This window comes from Carlito syrichta, unplaced genomic scaffold, assembly GCF_000164805.1.
Source record: "Carlito syrichta isolate Samal-C Ts95f unplaced genomic scaffold, Tarsius_syrichta-2.0.1 Scaffold140504, whole genome shotgun sequence".
Taxonomy (NCBI): Eukaryota; Metazoa; Chordata; class Mammalia; order Primates; family Tarsiidae; genus Carlito; species Carlito syrichta.
In genome coordinates, this window is record NW_007084600.1 from 190,758 (window position 1) to 212,867 (window position 22,110).

The window sequence follows — 22,110 nt, forward strand, 5'->3', positions numbered from 1 at the left end:
CTTCTCCATACATTCCTGACAGTCAAGTTCCCTGCTCACAACCAGAAACTAACAGTTCATCTTTATGGCTTGCGCCAACAAAGGAAACCCCAGGCAAATTTTCATTCCTGCTTCCTTCTAATTTTTATATTACTAATACCTATCGCACCTACATGACAGCCTTTGCTTTAATGAAAAGACTGTATCTCTGTATTAATGAAAACAGGTATTTCAGTGAAGTTGGAATACTGGGTCTGCTTTATAATAATGCCAACAGTTGGTATTTGGTAGGCACTATTCTAAGTGCCTCATATATGGCATCTCATTGAGTCTTCTCAAGAAACGACTAGGTAGGCACTATTATCCATATTATTTTATAGATGCAGTAATCAAAATTCATAAAGGTCACAGCAAGAATTGGTAGAGATGGAATTCAGATGAAGGTCAATTTGACATCAAAGCTGTACTCTTATGCCTTAAACTATATTTTGCCCTGGTATTAACCTTTAGAAGAACAAGGACAATTTCTCTCTTGTATTCTTTTTAGCTGTAAAGAACCCATCATCCTAAAATATGAGGCACAGGGTGCCTCACTTTGGGTGTGTAAGCCTAAATAATCAGCAGTTAATGAAAACAGTGGCATCTCAAAGTGACTGATTCTCTCTATTTATAGTAAATTATTTTTTATTTTCTTATGCATAGCATTTTTCATATTCCCACCTTGAACACTCAGACTTCCAGAGGAATCCGGATGTTGCTCAGCTGGCTGCTGACTGGGAGGAACAATTGGTGGGCTCAACATGTTTAACCAGTCCCTAAAAAGAAAACAAAATGGATGAACCACATGTCTGTAACTTCATACATTGATTTTACATTTTCTCTGGACTTTCAATTCCATAGGGCTTTCACAAAGAAACATTTTTCCTCCTTCATATTTCAGGAAGACAAGATGTCCAGATATTAATATTCTGCTTTATAAACTGGTTAATATGGAGTCAATCACTTAACTAACTAGTTGTTTGCTAAATACATAGACTAGATGAGGACGATTCCTCTTAAAAGTTTATGATTGCTGCTATTAAATTGTAGCAAAGTTCTTCTCACATAAAAATTATTTCAATAATGCAGAAGAAATGCAGTATGAAAGAATCTCCTTATGATCTTTGGGTAAGAAAGCTTGACATAGTCACATACCACCTGTCAGGTATGACAATGCTCCACTAAGTGACTCAGAGCAGAAGACAGCCTTGGACCTGTCATGGAACCACTGCAGTGTTGGGAGTAAGTATGCATTAACTGAGGGCTTTAGAGCAATGGAAGGCAAAAGAAGGGGACGTGAGGGCATTTCCCTATCTCTTTTCATCCTCCTCCATCCTTTCTCAGTCTCCTGATCCCTCAAGTAGATCACAAGGTGGGTACAATTCAAGCCAGTGACACCCAGAAGGCCCGAGTCACTGTGTGTTCTACTTCAAGTCCTTCTCATCTCTCAACCTGCTACTGAGCTTCTTTTAGTAGAAGGAAGCAGGCAGGAGACTACAAAAGATTTTCAAATGTGAATTCTATTTCTTGCATTGATACTAGTGCCTTGTATTATTTACTTTATTCTTCTCAACAGGAGCATTTCCTCATGACTAAATAATTTCTTTCTAAATTTCTGTATTTCCTTCCTACTGTCTTTATCTATAGTATGAGACAGTCCCAACTAACAGTTAAGAGCACCATGGCTCTCCAGGCCAATTCCAGCTCCATGTTTCCCACAGTAAGAACTTGGCCAAGTCACTTAATATTGCTAACTCTCATCTGTGAAATAGAGGTAATGACAGTGCTACAGAGCTTGATGTTAGGATTAAATAGAAAAATGGATGAAAAACATTTGGTATGGGTCTTGGTACAGAGTCTGCACTCCATAAATTCAGTCACGACCACTATCATCTTAACTACCAATGAAGATCATGGTGTGGTGGCCTTACCTACAATGATAAACCAAGGTGGGAACTAATTTTGTTGGAATTAAACCGGTAAAGGATGGCTAAATGGTTACTACTCTATACAGCAGAGGTTTTCCTTACAAGGCACTCACTCTTCCAGTATAAGAAGTATCTTAATGCACAAATTACCTAATTCCTATTTGTTATATTTACAGATACTTTCAGTCACTGCTTACCATAGCTATCATCAGATTACGGCTAGTGAAATAAGCAAGGTGAGCATGCTGTGTAATTGAATTTTGTAATAACACATTAAGGGCATCAGAAAGGATTTGTCACAGACTTCTAAGCTAATGGGGCATTTTCTGATAAGCACCTTTTATTTAGTCCACTTAATTATAGCAGACCCAAAAATTCCTACATTACAGAAAATTACAAGGTTATAGACAAATTACTAGCCCAGTGACCTCATTACTCACTAGGAGTGATGGAGAGCAAGAATGAACAGGAGAAAATAATGTTATCATATGATGACGCCCCAGCCACATGTCAGGAACTCTACATAATGGCAGTAGGAGCTCCTACTTAGGGTCCTCATAATGGGGGAAATGTGGGTGGGGATTGTTGTGTGAATGTTATTTGAAAAACAAGACATTCACTTCTTAGGACAATGATTTGATTGATGTTTTTCCTTCTCAGCAGTAGCTATGAGACGTACAGGGCTATTCTTTTTGTGATTTTAAAAAATGAGATTTATAGAAAAGGTACAAGAAGGATATAAAGAACTCCTGTATATCCTTCACCCAGATTTCCCAATTTTAACATTTTATCATATTTATTCTCTATCTCCAAATCTACCTACCTACCTGCTTACATATCTATCTAAACAGGGGTTGGCAAACTAGGGCCCATGGGTTAAGTCTGATTCACTGCCTGTTTTTGTACAGCCTGCAGAGTAATAATGATTTTACATTTTTAAGTGGTTAAAAATTAAAATAATGTTTCATAACACATGAAATTCAAGTTTCAGTGCCTATAAATAAAGTGTTATGGGAATACAGCCATGCTCATTTGTTTAAGTATTGTCTGTGGCTACTTTTGTGCTATAATGACAGAGTTAAGTATTTATTATCTGGGCCTTTACTGAAAACGTTTGATGACCCCTGATCTACAACTGCGCTCATATTGATTCTACTAATACTAACCCAATATCACGGATTCATTCTCATCTTTCTTTTTTCTGTATTTGTAACTCCCTTCTAACAGTGAGAAAACTGGCGCCTATTATCCTCAATAGATTTACTTATTTCCTGAATTACAGATTATACCAAAAGTAGCTTCAGAATTGCTGAGCAAAGCAAACAAACCAAAAACCCATCCCAAACCTATGTTGAGAGTTCTATATTTGTTTACAGCGATTTTTCTTCTTTAGTCAAAATTCCACATTCAAGATTAATTTGGGTTCTTTTTCCTTCTCTTCAGTGTGATTACATTATTCATTCGAAATACAGGTAGAATCATCTGCTTCTGTTTACATTACATTTTAGCTCTTTTTTCTATTCTTGTTGATTCGTATTACTTTTGTTGAGGTTGTTGAGTATATACAATGTTAACAATTAAAAGTCAAAACTATACAGAAAGGCACATTTAGGTAAGAATCACATCCTTTCATCCCTTCCACTCTGTCCCATGCCCTCATTACTTCTATTCCATCCCCACTCCTCTCCAGGTAATACATTTTGTTAGTTCTGGTATTGCTGTTCTGTGTTTTGCTTTGCAAAAAAATAAACAGATACATTTCTATTTTTTAAATTACCTTTCTTATGTGAAAGGGAATAGTTATTCTTTTGTACTTTTATCTTTTCAGCTTACAATAAATACAGGAAAGCACTCCATACTAGTTCATAGGGGATTTCTTCATTCTTTAAAAAAATGTTTTTAAGCCGGGCTCGGTGGCTCAGCCTGTAATCCCGCGCCTTTGGGAGGCTGAGGTGAGTGGATTGCCTGAGCCCGCGGGTTCGAGACCCGCCTGGGCAGGCGAGACCTCATCTCTACAATAAAATAAAAAAAAATTAGCCGGGCGTGGTAGCAAGCGCCTGTAATTCCGGCTACTCGGAAGGCTGAGGTGGAAGGATCGCCGGAGCCCAGCAGGTCGAGGCTGCGGTGGCCGGGAGCGGCCACTGCACTCCAGTCTGGGCGAAAGAGTGAGACTCCAACTCAAAAAAAAAAAAAAATGTTTTTATTTTATTTTAAAATTTTAACTTTAGGGGGTATATGTGGAGGTTAGTTACATAGGTATACTGCATGATGGTGAGGTTTGGGTTTCTATGAACTCTGCCATCCAAATAGTCAACGTGGTACCCAATAGGTAGTTTTGTAACCCTTTCCCTTCCTTCCCTACTTAGGAGTCGCCAATGTCTATGGGCCTCATTTTTATGTCCACGTGTTCCCGGTTTTTAGCTCTCATTTATAAATGAGAACATGCCATATTTGGTTTTCTGTTTCTGCATTAATTCTGTATCCATGTTGCTGCAAAGGACACAATTTCATTCTTTTTTATGGCTGTGTAATATTCCACAATGTACATGGACCACATTTTCTTTATCCAGTCTACTACTGATTGGGAACCTAGGTTGGTTTCATGTCTTTGCTATTGTGAATAGTGCTGTGATAAAAATACTAGTGCAACTGTCTTTTTGGTAGGACAATTTGTGTTCCTTTGGGTATATACCCAGTAGTGGGATTGCTGGGTCAAGTAGTAATTCCATTTTAAGCTCTTTGTGAAATCTCCAAGCTGGAGACCTTCCTCATTCTTTTTTTTCAGCTGCATAGTTCTCCACCATATGGATCACTATCATTTATTTCACCACTCTTCTATGTTTGGGCATGCTTTCAATGTTTTGTAATTATTGCAATTGAAAATACTTTAGTGAGTAACTTTGGGCATATCTACTTTTATATACTTAGAGGTATATCCTGAAAAGGCAAATTTCTAAAAGTGTAATTCCTGGAAAAAGGCAAATGCATACTTGGTTTTGTTAGATATTGACAAATTCCCTTTACAAGGGCTGTACCTATCTTCACTCTTATCAGCAATGTTTGAGAATGTTGATTTCTCTGGAGCAATGTTACAGGAATTTGTTGTCAAGTATTTTAGTGCTTTCCAATCTGAGAGGTGAGAACTGATACTTCAAATCAGGTTTGATCTGCATTTGTTCTCAGCATGAGAATTCTCTTATGTTTAAGGCCATCTATGTAACATACATGTATACATATATGTACACGCATGAGATATATATATGTTTGTTCACATGTTTTGCCCCTCTTTATCAGAAATTTTCTCTTTCCCTTACTCTGTCGTTTGTCTTTGCTTATGGTGGGTTTTTTGTTTTTGCCATGCAAAAGTTTTGTATTTTTGTGTAGTCAGATGTATCAATTTTTTTTATTGCCTCTGTATTTTGGATTATAGTTACAACCAGGTTCCACAGAAATTCACCCATGTTTCCTTTCAGTTACTTGCATGGTTTCATTTTTTACATTTAGACTTCTAATCCATTTGAAGTTTATTCTGATATATGGTGTGAGTTTATTCTGGTGCAAAATACATCAAATTTTACCTTTTAAAAATAACTACAGTGTTCTCTTGACAAGTGATATTATTTTAACATACACTTAGAAGATTGTATACAATTAAGAAATTTGTAATCAAGGCAACTCATTTGCTTTAGTTTTTTTACAAAGTAAGCATTTACAAAGTATAATTTTTGAAAGAAAGGTTTCCATGTTAACTAAATTATGGAAAACTTTGGACTAAACAAAATCAACCAGGTTTTTTTTCCCCTTACAGGGCTTTGCAGAGTCTTTAAAACATTGACTCTTCCAAGAGGAGGCCCCAATTTTTGCATCTAACCAACTGTTACATCTCTTGAGACCACAGAACACAACTTGAGAAATACTGCTCCAGGCTATACCATTTCCTCACACTGGTGGTTTTTTTTTGGTTTGTTTTGTGTTTCATCTTACTTTATGTATATTTTAAAATTTCATTTTTTCAAGAGTATTCTTTTTTGATGACTTGTTAATAAGCTGAAATGTGTAGTCTAGCATCTGCATCTTAGGTGTTTACGTTTTAACGTGTGGCATTCAATGCTGACCCACTGTCTTGATTCTTGCTCAACTCCTTTAAATCTCCATGCTTTCCCCCAGGTGAGCTGCAAACATTTAGCAAATGGGGAGCTCTAGCTCAGGCTCATCTACAACACATCACCTACTTTTCGTTCTGAACCATGTCCTTGGCCTAGCTATCTGTGCTCCTAAATCTGTTCTTATATGTTCTTCCACCATTTCCATCCCTGCCTTGCCCCTTGAACTTGATACCCTAGGAGGTTTCCTCAGTTCTGACTGTAAGCCTCTTATCCCAAGGACCTACTCTATCTGCTTGTTATGAAAAGCCTCCAACTCCTTTGGCAGCCAAGCATCCTTTTCAGTTAGGCCTGCCCTTGGAGCATGCGCAGGAGCTTCCTCTTCTTCTTCCTTAGAGGATTCATGCATGACTCCACCCTTATCTCTTCTCTTAAAACTGGAGAGAGAGGGCACCTAGGCACACCTGTACATGTTGAGCACTATCACCAGAAAAGGTGTTATATTCAAGAGTCAAGATAATGGGTTCGTATTAAACATCACATATGAAAATATAGTATAGATGAATAAATACTATCTTGTACATTTTTACAATGGCCAGATTGATTTAATATTCAAATCTTGGCCAAAAAGGCATACCATATTGTTTTCATTCAACCTGTGTGCTAGGCAGTGAACATTATCTGAACAGAGCTAAATCAGACATTTTTAGAACTGAAGACAATGTCCTCAGTTGAGATAGACTATGGCTTCAAGTTCCTTCATCTAATGATTTTGTTTGCAAGACAATTGTACACACATTTATTTCATTTTTACATACATTTATTTCATTAATGTGTTCTCAACTGCGGACATTGTGTTCAGTGACTCTGCCCTAGAGGTAGGAGTATGAAGTAGGCAATGATCAAGACTCTCATGCAAATTCTTGCCAATTTCCCTCCTAAATACTTTCTGAATCCATCTTTCTCACCACCTCTCCTTCCACCACCAAAGTCTAAGCAACCGTCTTGGCTTGTATGTCATCTGTAGCAAAAGCTCTTACTTGATCCCCTATTAACTCATCTTGGCTTTACTTCTTTGTTCTCCACATTACCACCAAAATTACTTCACAGCGTGTCCAACTGTTTAAAACTCTTCAACGTCATTGGGAAACCAGCCTATGTGGGAGAAAGACCAGCATCCTTACTATGGTCTCTGATGCTTTGCATAGGCTACTCTCGGCATGTGTTTTTCCAACTTTATCTGGCACTATGTGCCCTCTCACCCTCTAGGCCACAGCCACACTGCTATTTTCTCAGTTGTTGGAGTGTGCCACCCTCCCCTCTGCCACCAGTTCTCTGCCCAGGCTGTGCCCCCTTGTGTAGACCACTCTTTCCTTTTGTGTTCCTGTCCTCCCTTCGTCTGGTGAATTCACATCACTCCGTATTTTGGCTGAAGCATAACACTCTTGAAGTCTTCTCTGACACTCTCTTCAATCTAGCTGAGTTCCTTTCACTCCTTCTCATAGAGTAACTGTGGTCTTCTCCTTAAGAGCTCTTGTCTCAGCACACAATTACATCCTTATTTGTTTGATCATTTGTTGAATGTCACCTCCCCCACCAGACTCCAACATCTGACAGAGTGCCTGTCAGAGAATAGGTGCTCCCTCAATATTTTTCAAATGCATGACTACTGAAAGAGTCTATTAGCTTAGAATACTGAGTGCCACTTGGTATTGCAAGTTTTCGTAACAATAAATAATGCTGCTATTGTAACCCACTCTGTATTCTACCCCCATCTTGCTCTTTGTCCACTTGCTAGGAGCATGCTATTGTTTCCTCATTATGTGTTTGACACACACACACACACAATTTGGGGTGATTTAGGGACATACACCTGCTTCTTTATAGCTAAGAAGAAAAAATTAATTTTCTACCCTAGAATACAGAATGCTGATTCAGAAATTTGTTCACTAGTTTACAAAATTAAGAAAATACATGTTCCTTTAAAAATAAAAGTGTTCAATTGTGGCAATTTCTGAAAGAACTAGAAATTGACCTTCCATATGACCCAGCAATTCCCCTATTGGGAATATACCCAGAGGAATTCAAATTATTCTACGAAAAAGATACCTGCACACGTATGTTTGTTGCAGCTCTATTCACAATAGCAAAAACATGGAACCAACCGTGTTGCCCATTGAAACTGGACTGGATAAAAAAATGTGGTACAGATACACAATGGAATATTATGCAGCCATAAAGAAGGACAAATATATGGACTTTGCAGCAAATTGGATGGATTTGGAGTCGATCATACTCAGTGATTTATCACAGAAACAAAGAACTGGGTTCCATATGTTCTCACTCATAAGGTGACCTTGAACAATTATAATGCTATAAGAAAGCGATTGGCAGTAGCGGAAAACTGTCAGGGGAAGTGTGGGTGGGACTGGTAGTTGAGGGAAACTGCTAGTGGAGGGAGGGGCATAGCTCATCAACAAGGGTACCTGCATGATCAATGTTTGTATACTTAACCCTGAATTGTACTGCACATCTTTTTTTTTTTGAGTTGGAGTCTCACTCTGTCACTCAGACTGGAGTGCAGTGGCCACTCCCGGCCACCGCAGCCTCGACCTGCTGGGCTCCGGCGATCCTTCCGCCTCCGCCTTCCGAGTAGCCGGATTACAGGCATGCACTACCACGCCTGGCTGATTTTTTGATTTATTGTCAAGATGAGGCCAAGTTGCCCAGGCAGGTCTCAAACCCACGGGCTCAGGCAATCCACTCACCTCAGCCTTCCAAGGTGCGGGATTACAGGCTGAGCCACCAAGCCCGGCTTCACATCTTTATAATAAAAAATAAATTAAAAAAAATAAAATAAAAATAAAAGTGCTCAATAATATTTCTTCATAGAATTCTTCTCTCATTTGAAATAGGGAGCTTAAAATATTGGTTGGGAACTCCTGTATGTCTCTTAAGACACACTTGACTAGTATTAAGATGCTGGTGTTGAATTTTGGTTTGTTTTCCTCAGTAGGTCTCTAATCAGATTGTTAGTGTTGGAAGAACAACTCCCGTGTACATTCTGAAACCCTTCCACAACATTCCCACAAGCGGTTATCTAAGCTATATTCGATTACAATCAGTGACTGTGTACCTACTGCTTTCAAAAAATCACATTTCATCTTCACACAGCTTTGACTGTTAAAGAATTTTTCCTCATGTTGAGGCAAAATCTGTTTTCCTTTCACTTTCACTCACTTCTCCTACCTTTACCTCTTGGGACCAAAGAACAATTCTAATTTCTCTTCAAGGCATTGTAGGAGAGAGCTAAGGAACTGTTGTAGATGTTTTCCTCCTTGGCACAGTCACCTCTGTCCATGGCTTTCTGGGGGTTACCATATTCCCACATGCACTCACAACCTCAGTTGGCGGGCCCAGAGGCAGACATCTGGCCTAATATGGGCCAATCACTGTGCTTCTCTGGAACTTCTCAAATTGGATATAAAAAAAAGAGAGACAGCCCTACAATGAAGATGAAAGCCAAAATAAGTGAAACTCAGATGTCACTGGTGATCACATTTCCTGTCACAAGGAAGAAGCCAATTTGAAGAGGGAATGAGGAAGTTGAGTCTAGACTCTATGGGAATGAAACAGTTTTGGTATCACTGAATAATTTGGAAAACTGAGGAGAGGAAATCTGTTTGGGATGGTGGAAGTGCTTGGTTTAGCACAGGGGGAATCTGAGGTTGTGGAAGTTTCTGCATGTGAAGATGTGCTGGAAATATGTAGGGATCCATTATTAAGTCCTAGGCTTAGTTCTCCAATATGTTGACATAGCTGCAAACCCATTGTCATTATCCTAGCCAACAGTCTGGCACTTCGCCCTTGTTCGTTCCCTAGTCAATTTGGACTCCCTATAATCCAAATTTTGAACTTTGCTCTTAGGGTAAAAATTCCAAATCACTACATTAGCTTAAAGCTGTGCATTTTTTGGGTACCTTTCCCTTATAGTCACCACCGTGCTACACTCAGGCTTCGCAGCATAGCCACATCCTTAGTCCCTCTTCTCACAGTGGCCTAGTTGACTCTCTTTATCCTTCAGCCTTCAGGTTTCAGTGCAAATATTACTTTAGAGAAGACTTGCTTGCGTTCTCAGTTTACCACAAGTTCTCTAACAGTCAGCAATCCCGGCAGGAAACACTTGGTACACTCATATTAGTACGATTTGACAACAGTTTAAGAGAGGGCTTGTTACAAAGATAGGAGCAGGTATAGAGGAACCATAAGTGACAGTACAGAATCCTAGGGCTGTTGCCACTCCTAAGCCTCAAGAGACAAGAAAAGAGGAGTAACCAGACCCAGAAAGAAAAAGTCATGGAGAAAAGTCCTCCTTGAGTAGCTGCGACCTTGGGCCAAGTTTTGCAGTGAGCTTGAGTTAGTCTGATAGGAAGTTGGGAAAAGCAACCCTGACTTTCTTCTCTGATTTCCATTGGCTGAACCCTGTCAGAAGCCAGAGGCCAAGAGAATCTATTGATGTAGTTCATGTCCATCAGCTTCTCTGGGAGCAGAAAAAGGCTGAGAGACAATGTCTGCACAGAATCCACTGTGTCTTTAGAACAATCATCTCAGGGTGTAACGATCTACCCATTTATGTGACTAAGTCATATCTGCCTTTCCAGCCAATTGTAAGCTCCATAGAGCAGGTAGTCATTTCTTTCTTCTTCACATACTGAATTCTCAATAAATGTTTGCTGAATGAATGGATACTTGCAGAAAGGTCAGGGCTATAAGAGAAAGACACGCAGATAAGAGCAAAAGATGGGAAAACAGATGAGTTCTCTGAGGAAGACCTAGTAGAAAGAAGGTCAAGAGAACACTCTCTGAGAGCTGCGGGAGGAATAACAAGAGTCTGAAAAGGCTGCTAGTTGAGAATGACATGAGAATTATGCTTGCCAGACATTTCTTCTCCTCCCCTCCTAAAAATGCTCCCTGAGGATGTTTACATTATGGTGACATCTGGAATAGGATCATGTCTCTCCCATAGCAAAAGTTGGGAAACATACTGCATAAAGAAATGCTACTGTGTTTTCATCTCACATTAATCCAGGTTTATTTGGAGCTCTGCAACAAATACTCATACAAATGAGAAATCATACTCTTTCTTCTGGCCTGTACAAAATCTCCTCTCTTGCTTGTGTCTTCTTCAGAAAATCCATAAAACAGAGAGGATCCAGCTCCCTCCAAGTGCTCAGTGCTCTAAGAAACTACAAAAATCATTACTTTCTTTATATTCTGTTAAATATATTTTATATGTTTTCTGCAGAATATATTTCTGACTGTCTTTCTTGTTTGGTAGTATTCTCCTGTAGGTTAAGAAAATATTAATGACATAGCATCTTGGTACCATTTTCTAGACACTGACCTATTAGATACGGTAGACAATTCAGCTCTGGAGGTGCAAATTCAGATATCAGACATCAAATCAACTAGAACATGTGAACAATAATATCCTATCGACTTGAGACAACTTTGAAGAAGGCTGACATTCTTTTCCTTCTCTAGACTGTTATCAGTATAGTTGCTTTATAATTTACACTTAACAGGTATTTACTGAGCCCCTGCAGTACTGTGGATTTTCCACTGGGTACTGCAATAAGAAAGACATGGTTCCTGCCCTTGAGAAATTCTGTCTACCAGGAACAGATCCATTAGACCAACAAGAGAGTGAAGTAAGTGTTGTTAGATAGAGATAAGCCTAGGGAACCTCTTTTATTTAGGAGAATAGTACAACAGAATTCTGAATGTTCTCTAGCTGGGGCCTGGCTTTCTAGCCTGGCTTATCCTGAAGAATGATAATTAAGGAGCAAGAGAGTGAACAGATGGAAGAACATTCTAGAAGGAACTGTGGCAGAAATGCACGAGAGACCTTGGGGTACTTTTAGCAGTGTGAATGTGTGTGTGTGTGTGTGTGTGTGTGTGTGTGTGTGTGTGTGTTGAGAAGACTAGTCAGGTGCTGAAGAAGTAGGATGATGGACAGCAAACTAAGGAGTTCTTATTTTACTCTGAAGGCATTGGGGATCTAGTGAAGAGTTTAATGCTAGAAGAATCTGGGACTGTATTTTAGAAAGAACACAGTGATAGCTGTGTGGACAATGGATTGGTGGGGAACAACAGAGGGATCAGGAAGATCAGCTTGTTGTACAATCTAGGCAAGAAATAATGGTGTTATTCTGGAAATTAAGTACATAGGTGTATGATAATACATATAAGAAATAGCTACAGAACCTCCCCCTTGACAATGTTTATTTCCCATTGTGTCAAAATAAAGTTGTAAGAAAAGGGATCAGAACACACCATCCCAAAATATGTGACCGCAGCATGTTGATTATTTAGAGCTGGAGGTAGCTGAGAAACAGTAAATGCAGGAAGGGCTTGCTGACCTTTTACTTTCTACCTACCTAAAAGCAGGACATACATTTCCCCTGAGATATCTGTTCTCCTTGTACTAGGAAGAGGAGAACATTCTTATGACTAGAGATGGAAGGTGACACTGAAATGCATTTATACAAACAAACCTTACTAAACCCTTATCTTGCATTAGTTTCCCCCATATATTTCTAGTCACTTTCCCACAAGTTACTTACTGCCTGTAATCCAAATCTCTTTTTCCTTTGTCTTGTCACGTTTCTACAGTTTCTCTCTCTTTGTTAAAATGGTATATAGGCTCTGAACCTAGCCTTTCTTTGGGTCTTAATTTATTTTCTGTGAAGACCTCCATGCACATATAAAAATTAAAATATAAACATCAAATAAAATTTGCATGCTTTTCTCCTATTAATCGCTCTTCATCAGTTTGATTCACAGGCCCCAGTTAGGGAATATAAAAGTATAGAAGAAGTCTTTCCTCTCTTTCATAATAAAAGAAATTTCTCAAGAAAACATCTTGTTTTTATCATTTTGTGAGAGTGAAGATCTCTAGTGATGGGTGTTTTCCTCAAGGATATTATGCTGTAAACAGAAATATTTCAGATTCTTTCTGTGTGTCTCAAGTACTATTTAAGTTAAATTGAAATACTTTTTGAGTGCTATGTGCCCAATACTGTGTTGGATACATAAGGATACTGAACAAACACAAGACACAGTCGCAGAAAAGTAGGCACATATATGAATAGATGGGTCAGAAAATAATGTAAACTTCCCCTAAAATATGAAAATATGCTTGACCTTGTATATAATTATGGAAATGCAAATTAAAATAATGAAATACCATTGACACATAGTAGCATGGCAAAAGTTCTCAAGCTTTTAAAAAATGTGTGTTTTTAGCTGGGCTTGGTGGCTCAGCCTGTAATCCCGCGCCTTTGGGAGGCTGAGGTGAGCCCCTGGGTTCGAGACCCGCCTTGGCAACTTGGCGAGACCTCATCTCTACAATAAATCAAAAAATTAGCCGGGCGTGGTAGCGCAAGCCTGTAGTTCCAGCTACTCGGAAGGTTGAGGCGGAAGGATCGCTGGAGGCCAGCAGGCGAGGCGGTGGTGACTGGGAGTGGTCACTGCACTCCAGTCTGAGTGACAGAGTGAGACTCCAACTCAAAAAAAAAAATGTGTGCTTTTTAAAAAATTGTTTTGTTGCCCAGGCATGATCATAGCTCACTACAACCTCAACCTCCTGGGCTCAGGTGATCTTCCTGCCTCAGCCTCCTGAGTAGCTGGGACTACAGGCACATGCCATCATGCCCAGCTAAAATTTCTGATCTTTTATAGAGAAGGGGTTCCATTATGTTGCCTAGGCTGGTTTTGAATTCCTGGGCTCAAGCAATCCTCCTATCTCGCCTCCTAAAGTGCTGGGATTACAAATATGAGCCACCGTGTCCAGCCTATTTTATTTTAGATTCAGAGGGTATATGTGAAGATTTGTTATACAGGTATATTGAATGATAGCGAGGTTTGGGTTTCTTTTGTTTTTTTGTTTTTTTTGTTTTGAGTTGGAGTCTCACTCTGTCGCCCAGACTGGAGTGCAGTGGTCGCTCCTGGTCACCGCAGCCTCGACTTGCTGGGCTCCGGCGATCCTTCCGCCTCAGCCTTCCGAGTAGCCGGCATTACAGGCGCGCGCTACCACGCCTGGCTAATTTTTTGATTTTATTGTAGAGATGAGGTCTCGCCTGTCCAGGCGGGTCTCGAACCAGCGGGCTCAGGCAATCCACTCACCTCAGCCTCCCAAAGGCGTGGGATTACAGGCTGAGCCACCGAGCCCGGCTTGAGGTTTGGGTTTCTAATGAGCCCCACCCAATAGTGAACATGGTAGCTGACTGGTGGTTTTCCATCCCTTATTCCCCTCCTCCGTCCCCCTTTTACTAGTCCGAGTGTCTGTTGTTCCCATCCTTGTGCCCGTGTGTTCCCCATGTTTAGTTCCCACTTATGAGTGAGAACATGCGGTAGTTTTCTGTTTCTGTGATAATTCGATTAGATCGATGGCCTCAAGCTGTATTCCCGAAGCTGCAAAGAACATGATTTCATTTTTGTTTTTTGTTATGGCTGCGTAGTATTCTATGGTGTATATGTACTGTAAATCCTTTATACAGTCCGCCACTGATGGGCAACTTGGTTGGTTCCATGTCTTTGCTATTGTGAATAGTGCTGCAATAAACATATGAGTGAAGGTGTCTTTTTGGTAGAACAATTTATGCTCCTTTGGTAATATACTCAAAAAGATAGTGGGATTGCTGGGTTGAATGGTAAATTTATTTTACTTCTTTGAGAAGTCTCCAAACTGCTTTCCACAGGGACTGAACTAGCTTACATTCTCACCAACGGTGTATGAGCATGCCCTTTTCTCCTTAGCCCTGCCAACATCTGTTGTTTTTTGAAAAAGTTCTCAAGTTTGATAAAATACACTGTAAATTAAGGAGATAGAACACTAGAATACACATAATCTATTGCTAGAAAGTAATTGCAAACACATATTTGTCCAACTACATAAAGATATGTGAATGAGGATGTTTATTATAGCACTGTCTACAGTGTAATAAAAAGCTGGAAACCACCTAAATGTCTATTACCAGGGAACTGGCTGAAAAAATTACTGTACATGCAAATATGAAATAATATCTAGCAGTTAATTAAGAATGTGGTCAGTCTAAAAAATTTAAAAAGCAAGTTGTAGATCAGTATAATCATCCTTTTTATATAGAAAACATATATATAAAATATATTTTCTAATATATGCATAGAAAATTGCTTTAAAAGCTTTGCCAAAAAAAATGTTAACCATCACCACATCTGGCAGTAGAAATCTAGGGTTGGGGGCGAAAGACCCAGTTTTAACTTTTTACCCTGGTTAAGGCTTTTTTTTTTTCTAACTATTTTTAAAAAAGGAAGATTCTCTGTCTTTAGAAGCTTCCAAATTTGATGAGATCTACAAGAAACCCTTCTGAAACACAGTTTCAAAAGATCTTAAAAAGTGTTTTAAGTGACAAGTGCTTACTGGGCACAGGTGCTAGATTGGTCCCTCAACCAATGGAGGAAGAGAGAGGAACATGGGTTTCTTTCCTCACACCAACTTGCACTGAGTTGAACATAGCAGTCTTCCTCATCAGAAATATAAATTCCAATAATAAAAGTTCAACATTTTGGGTCTTAACAAATGTTGCTAATGTTCCTGGAAGTTGTCAAGTTTTCATTTACATAAATAACAGTTGCTTTATATACTGCTATAGATATGACTAAAAAATATAGGTAGTGTTTTTTTTTTTTTTTTTTTTCTAAACACATCATTCATGAACCTTGTCTATTAAAAAAATAGTTCCTGGGTTGAAATCTGATATGTCAGGTCTGACAATTCAATGATATAACTTGACAGAGAATGGTTGCAATGGCAAAGTTGGACCGCTCTACAACAGAGAAGAAGCCACGCTAAAATCTCAAAGGGAACACACAGACTTGTTTTCACTCAAGAAGACATATTCATATGAGTATGTGAAAAGAAGCTTAATATTATGTTTTTATTTTCTTTTCAAAATTTTTAAAAGTTGTTGGAGGATAAAAGGTCTGAGTCTTATGGAAAACTAGGCAGTGACTTACTCTTTACCTTTCACTGGAGGGGAATCATTTTGGGCTGAAAATTCTCAAGGAAGTCAGTTTATCTACTCAAAACAGAAAAAAACTAATCAAGCATTGTCTGATTAATTAGAGACACTTGGAAAAAAAAAATGCTATCACGGCCTACAGCTGTAATCAATTTAATCAACATGCAAAGAGCCAATCTACGGTTTTCTTGATTAACAAAGCTGAATGTTAAATGGAGAAGTGTGACATTGTAGTGCCATTAGCTAAAGCTACAAATTAAGCATTTTCCCTAAATATTCAAAGTCAGGTCAGGATAAAATGAAGAGTCTTTCATACTTTATTTCTTATGATGAGGGCCATGAGTATGAAAATTTCAATTCTTTCCCTTGATATTTCCGTGTAGAAAAAATAAGCTTCATTTAAGTAGTGGAAATGGGTTGTAACTTCAGAATGCTTTAATAAAGACACACACAAAAAGTCAACTACCTGGAAAGATCACACAATAAAAAATACAAGCCCAAAATGTGATGTGAGATTTCTTAGTTTAGTGCCATCCAAGTTGGTTATGGAATTCATCAGGAACAGACATGCCATACATAAAGAGATGAAATGTCCTTATTACATTTTTAAGATGTGAATGTGAACTGCATCTCCATCGTGTCTGATGAGTAAATCAGAAAATTCAATTTTCTTATTTTATTTGCATGAAGTCAATTGAAATGTCAAAACGTCTAATAAAAGATTGGTTTACTAATGGTTTGTTTCTTGCTCTTAAAAATCAGTTTAACTATAAAGTGATGATTATATTTTGTGTTGCCAATCTTTGCAACATTCTGGAGTTTTATCTATTAAAACAGCAATCATCAGTCTTTTGGAGAGTTAAAATACACCCTTTTTTTTGTTCTTGGAATTTAGTAAGAGCACAAATAAACCCTTGCTAACTGTGCTGCAATTATATATTACACATATTGCATGGATTGTTACCTCAAAAAATTTTATTATGGAAATATGCAAATAATTCACCTAAAAATAAATTGAAAATAATTCAAGATAATCTCAATACCATTCATATGAATGTATGCTTTCTTAAAGGGAAGTGGGAGGAAAGTGGAAAGTGAAGGATGTACATGACATATAGTAGTCACTCTACAAATACTCATGAAGTGAACTGCCAAAGAGTTAAAGCCTATCCACTGACAATATTTTATGGCAGCTGTGATTTGGGTTAGTCTAACGCATTTTTCCTTTCCCTCTTATGAGAACCTAGCTCGCTCTTCTTTCCTATGGGCAACTCATCTCAAGTGGTTTGAGTGGCTAAGCCCCCTTAACTCCCAGTATGGGGGTAGGCATGAGACTCAAACTCGGCAAGAGTCCACTCTTGGACTTTTGCTGGTTTTATGAGCAGTGAGCCTGATGTTGTGGGAGATCTGAATATGTTTCCCCCAAATATGCCTCTTTGATATAAGGACTGTTGAGCTGAAGGCAACTGAGAAGAAGCAGATGCAGAAAAGCTCCCCGCCAGTTCTCTATTTGCCTAAAAGCAGGACAGAGATTTACAAAGACATAAAGGATCGTGCCCCATGTTCTACCGGGAGGTGGGGGTGGGGTGGTGGGGTGGGGGTGGGTGGGGGTGGGTGGGGGGGAGGGCACAGAAGTTAACCACTGAAAACAACTTTAGGCCTTACTGGCCTGGAGATGGCACCAGAGGAATCAACATGAACAAGTGTATCTAATTAGCCTTTATTTGCCATTTATTTGCCTCCCCACAAATTGCCGCCCCTAGAGATCCAAGTTCTTTTCCTTTATCTTATTGCTTCTCTAAAAATTTACTGTTCTTTGTTGGAGATAATACATAAGCTGGAACATAAAGCTACTTCTTTGAGAGCTACTAATTTCCTGGATTTCTCCTATGCATATATGAAAAAATACATGTTAATAAACAACTGTTTTTCTCTTGTTAATCTTTTGTTACAAGGGTTCATTCCAACTAAGAACTTAGTCTTTTGTTACAAGGGTCATTCCAACTAAGAACTTAGGAGGGCTGAGGAAAAAAATTATTTTTCCTCCCCTACAATGCAAACAGGAATTGCCCAGATGCCTGGTTAGAAAAAAAGGCAACAGAAAGAGAGCAGCAAAGAGACGAAGAGACAAGTTCCCAGCCCATCATTTGAGTTCTGGGATCCAGTCTTGCTTGCTGATCAACCTCTGGGTTCTTCCTGTATGGGAGCCTATAAATGTCTCCCCTTTCTAGGCTAGTTTGAGTTGAGTTTGCGTGACTTGCAACTAACAGGGTCCATCAAAGTGTGCACATGTGAATGACATCTATTGAATATATTTTCCCAACAGAAAAATAAAGTTGAAGAAAAACCGTATGAAGCACTGATATTTCTCAAGAGGTCCTATACAATCTCCAGACTTAATATTTTGATCTTTTTTTCTGGGTGTCTAAAGCAGCTCCCTAATGTGGGAAAAGAGTAAGTAGAGACCCCCACTGGTCTACTTTCCTGCTCAGACCCCTACCATCCTAGCCATTGGTGAACCCCTCAATCCTTGTGGGGCCCTGACACTAACAAAGGAAGCTGCCTGGAGACTGTGCCAAGGCAGAAAGAGAGAGAGAGAGAGAGAGAGAGAGAGAGAGAGAGAGAGAGAGAGATCACACTGGGTCCTACAAATCCCTGAGTCCTAAGGAACTCAGGTGCCATTTTGAGAGCATAGCCCTTGCTGAATTGTGTCCTTTCTTGCCCCTGGTGCCGAGGTGGGAGCCAAAGGCAGGTTCCTGATCCTCTCCAGCAGAGGGGGCTATACATTTTTACATGCCTGGAGGACAAATTCCACTGCTCACGGATGCTGTGGAAAGCTACAGGACTGAGGCACGAGTAAAGCCTGCAACCCCACAGCTGCCTTCCTAATGGCTGCCTCTATATCCCCCAGTAGCTGGGCCACAGTGCAACTGTGACTGCACCCACCTGAGTACTCCATTGGTAGTGTGGGGATCACCCTGCCTTTTCTTATCAGAGTTAACATCTGCATGCATCTGCAAGCACCACTGGTTACATAACCTGAGGGCAAGTCTGCCCAACCTGGTTCTAACCTTCCTCAGAAGCCAAGCATTGTTGGGAGCTGGCCACGGAGGCTCACTGAGCATTAGAGATCAGGAAGGGCCATTGACCCCGAGACCACTAGGATGCATTCGGGAGCTATTGACCCCATTTCCTCCCCTTTTCTACTTAGCACTATAACCAGAAAAAGCTCCTGTAAGTTCAAACATAAAAACTCTGAGACTGGGATGAACACAAGCTAACTTTAGAAGCTCATTATTCCCATTCTTCCACAAACTGTGGTTTTGGCTTTCACACAACTTACAGTTCAAACTTGGGTCACATCTAAGAGCCTTAGTATTGGTCACAGCCTTCTGGGTCATGATTTTAGGATTTACTGAAGTTGAGTAAGGTGTAAATTGTAGAATATAGTTTTAGAAATATAAGTTTAGACAGTCATTTTGTTGAAAGAATGTGGCAGGTTACTTGCAGGTAGCCCACTGTGAACTTCGGACTGGGCCACATTCCAAACATTCTGGGATGGGCCACTTTAGGTTGTAAAGTAAGTATTTAAGTCTCTATAGAATTGTTTAACTTGGTATTAGTATAAATCAGCATAGGATGAAAAAGGTTTATAGGATAGGTCAGTCATGGATTAAGGTTAACATCTGTTATGGAATTTTCTTCCTCATACCTGAAAGAACATCTGGTGGGTGGGGGACACCCCTTACGCACCTGGCTTTGTGTTCACATGAAAGACATGTGAGACTGACTGTGCAAAATTTGGGGATAAAAGACCCGTTGTAATTTCCAATAAATGACTTCTGCACTAGACAGGAGTCCAGCCTCTTTCTTTCTCTCTTTCTCTCATTCTCACAATCGCTAACACCATCTCCACCTTTGGGAATCTCTGGACTCTGCAGGAGCTGGACTCTGGCAAAGCATACCTTCTAGGGGCTTGAGGATCTCCCAGCCCAATCCATCACTGGTAGCACCTGAACACTTCTCCTAGAGTTTGAGGTTGGGCCACTCAACGTGACACTATCACCACAGCTGGCACCCACTTGCATGTACCACCTGTGGGTCTGGGAACTTTCTTCCCCCTCACAACTTATCATACCAGCATGGATCATTTGAGTCCTACGGGGTTATTCCAACACAATACTGACACTGCCCAGGACATGCCTACTACCCAGGAGTTTGAGAATCCACCCACTTGCCTGACCCACTGCTGCCATTCCCAGCACCTGAGCAAGCCATCTAGAGGCCCCAAAATCAGCCTGCCTGGAACCACTAACACCAAGTATAAGGGTAAACTACCGAGGAAATCTCAGACACCACTGACACTGTTTGTAGCTGAAGAAATCATACAGAGACTAGACTACTGCATGTACCCAGAACCAAAACCAAAGTACCCTACATAATCAGCAGCATAGATACATTTTCAGAAAAATGTCCTTTGTTATGAAAGCAAATTCAAAAAATTGGAAGAAGTGACAATTATAGCAGATATGCAGATATCAATGTAATGGTATAGAAAACATGAAAAAGCAAGATGTTATACTTCCAAAGAAATACAATAATTTTCCAGCAACAGGTCCCAATAAAAAAATAAATTCATTAAATCCTGAAAACAGAATTCAAAATATGGATACTAAAGAATCTCAATGAGATACAAAATAATTTTGAAAAACAATACAAAATATCAGAAAAATAATTCAGAATATGAATGAGAAATTTACCAAAAAGATAGATACTAGCCAGGCATGGTGACTCATGCCTATAATACCAGCACTTTGCGGGGCTGAGAAGGATTGCCTGAGCCCAGGAGTCTGAGACCAGCTTAGGCAACATAGCAAGACATTATCTCTACAAAAAATAAAAATAAAAAAATTGCTTGGGTATGGTGGCATATGCTTGCAGTCCCAGTTACTCAGGAGGCTGAGGTGGGAGGATCACCTGAGCCCAGGATGTTGAGGCCACAATGAACTGTGATCATGCTACTGTACTCCAGCATGAGCAACAGAGTAAGATATAGAACCCCCCAAAACCTAAATAATATAAAAAAGAATTAAATAGAAATTCTAGAACTGAAGAATTTGATGAATGAAATGCAATAGACTAGATCAACCAGAAGGAAGAATCTTAGAAATTAAAGACAGCTCTTTTGAAATAACCCAATCTGACAAACACAAAGGAAAAATAATAGAAAAGAATTAGCAAAACTTTGGGGCCTATGGAGCACCATAAAACAAATAGTCAAATTTTTGGTGTTCCAGAAGGTGAATGGAAAATGAAAGCATTAGAAAATCTATATAATGAAATAACAGTTGAAAACTTCTCAAGTCTAGCAAGAGATTTAGACACCCAGATTCAAGAAGTTCAGAGATCTTCAAACAGATACAATTCAAAAAGTTCTTGTCCATGGCATATTTTAGTCAAAACTCTAAAAATCAAAGACAGAGAGAATTCTAAAAACAGCCAGGGAAATGCAGCTAGTCATTTAGAAAGGGAATCTCTATCGGACGAATGGTGGATTTCTTAGCAGAAACTTTATAGGCCAGGAGAGAATGGGATGATATATTCAAAGTGCTAAAAGAGAAACAAAAGCCCTGCCAGCCAAAGATTACTATTGCCAGTAAAATTATTCTTCATAAATGAAGGAGAAAGAAAGTCTTTCCCAGAAAAGCAAAAGCTGAGGGAATTCATCACCACTAAACTGGCCCAAGTAATGCTTAAGAAAGTCCTACCCCTGGAAGTGAAAGAACAATTGCTACCGTCATGAAACACATGAAAACATAAAACCACTAGTAGAGCAAACACACAAACAAGAAAGAAAAAAACACTCATATGTTATGTCTGCAGAATACCACGAAACCACAATGATAAACAGTAAGAGAGAAAGAAAGGCACAAAAGCTGGAGGCCTGGAACAGCATCATATGTCTTGCATTTGGCATTAATCAATGCAGATGTTAGT

At 39.4% G+C, this 22,110-nt stretch overlaps 1 protein-coding gene across 1 annotated transcript in view; it reads right to left on the reverse strand.

The window, feature by feature from the left end:
- Positions 1–645: 645 nt before the first annotated feature.
- CUNH3orf67 (chromosome unknown C3orf67 homolog) overlaps positions 646–22,110 on the reverse strand; it is a 102,816-nt gene continuing 81,351 nt past the window's right edge. Inside the window, exon 10 of the mRNA XM_021708505.1 lies at positions 646–794. Within this exon, the coding sequence (XP_021564180.1) occupies positions 647–794 (148 nt within the window). The 3' untranslated portion in view covers position 646. The remainder of the gene's footprint in view (positions 795–22,110) is intronic.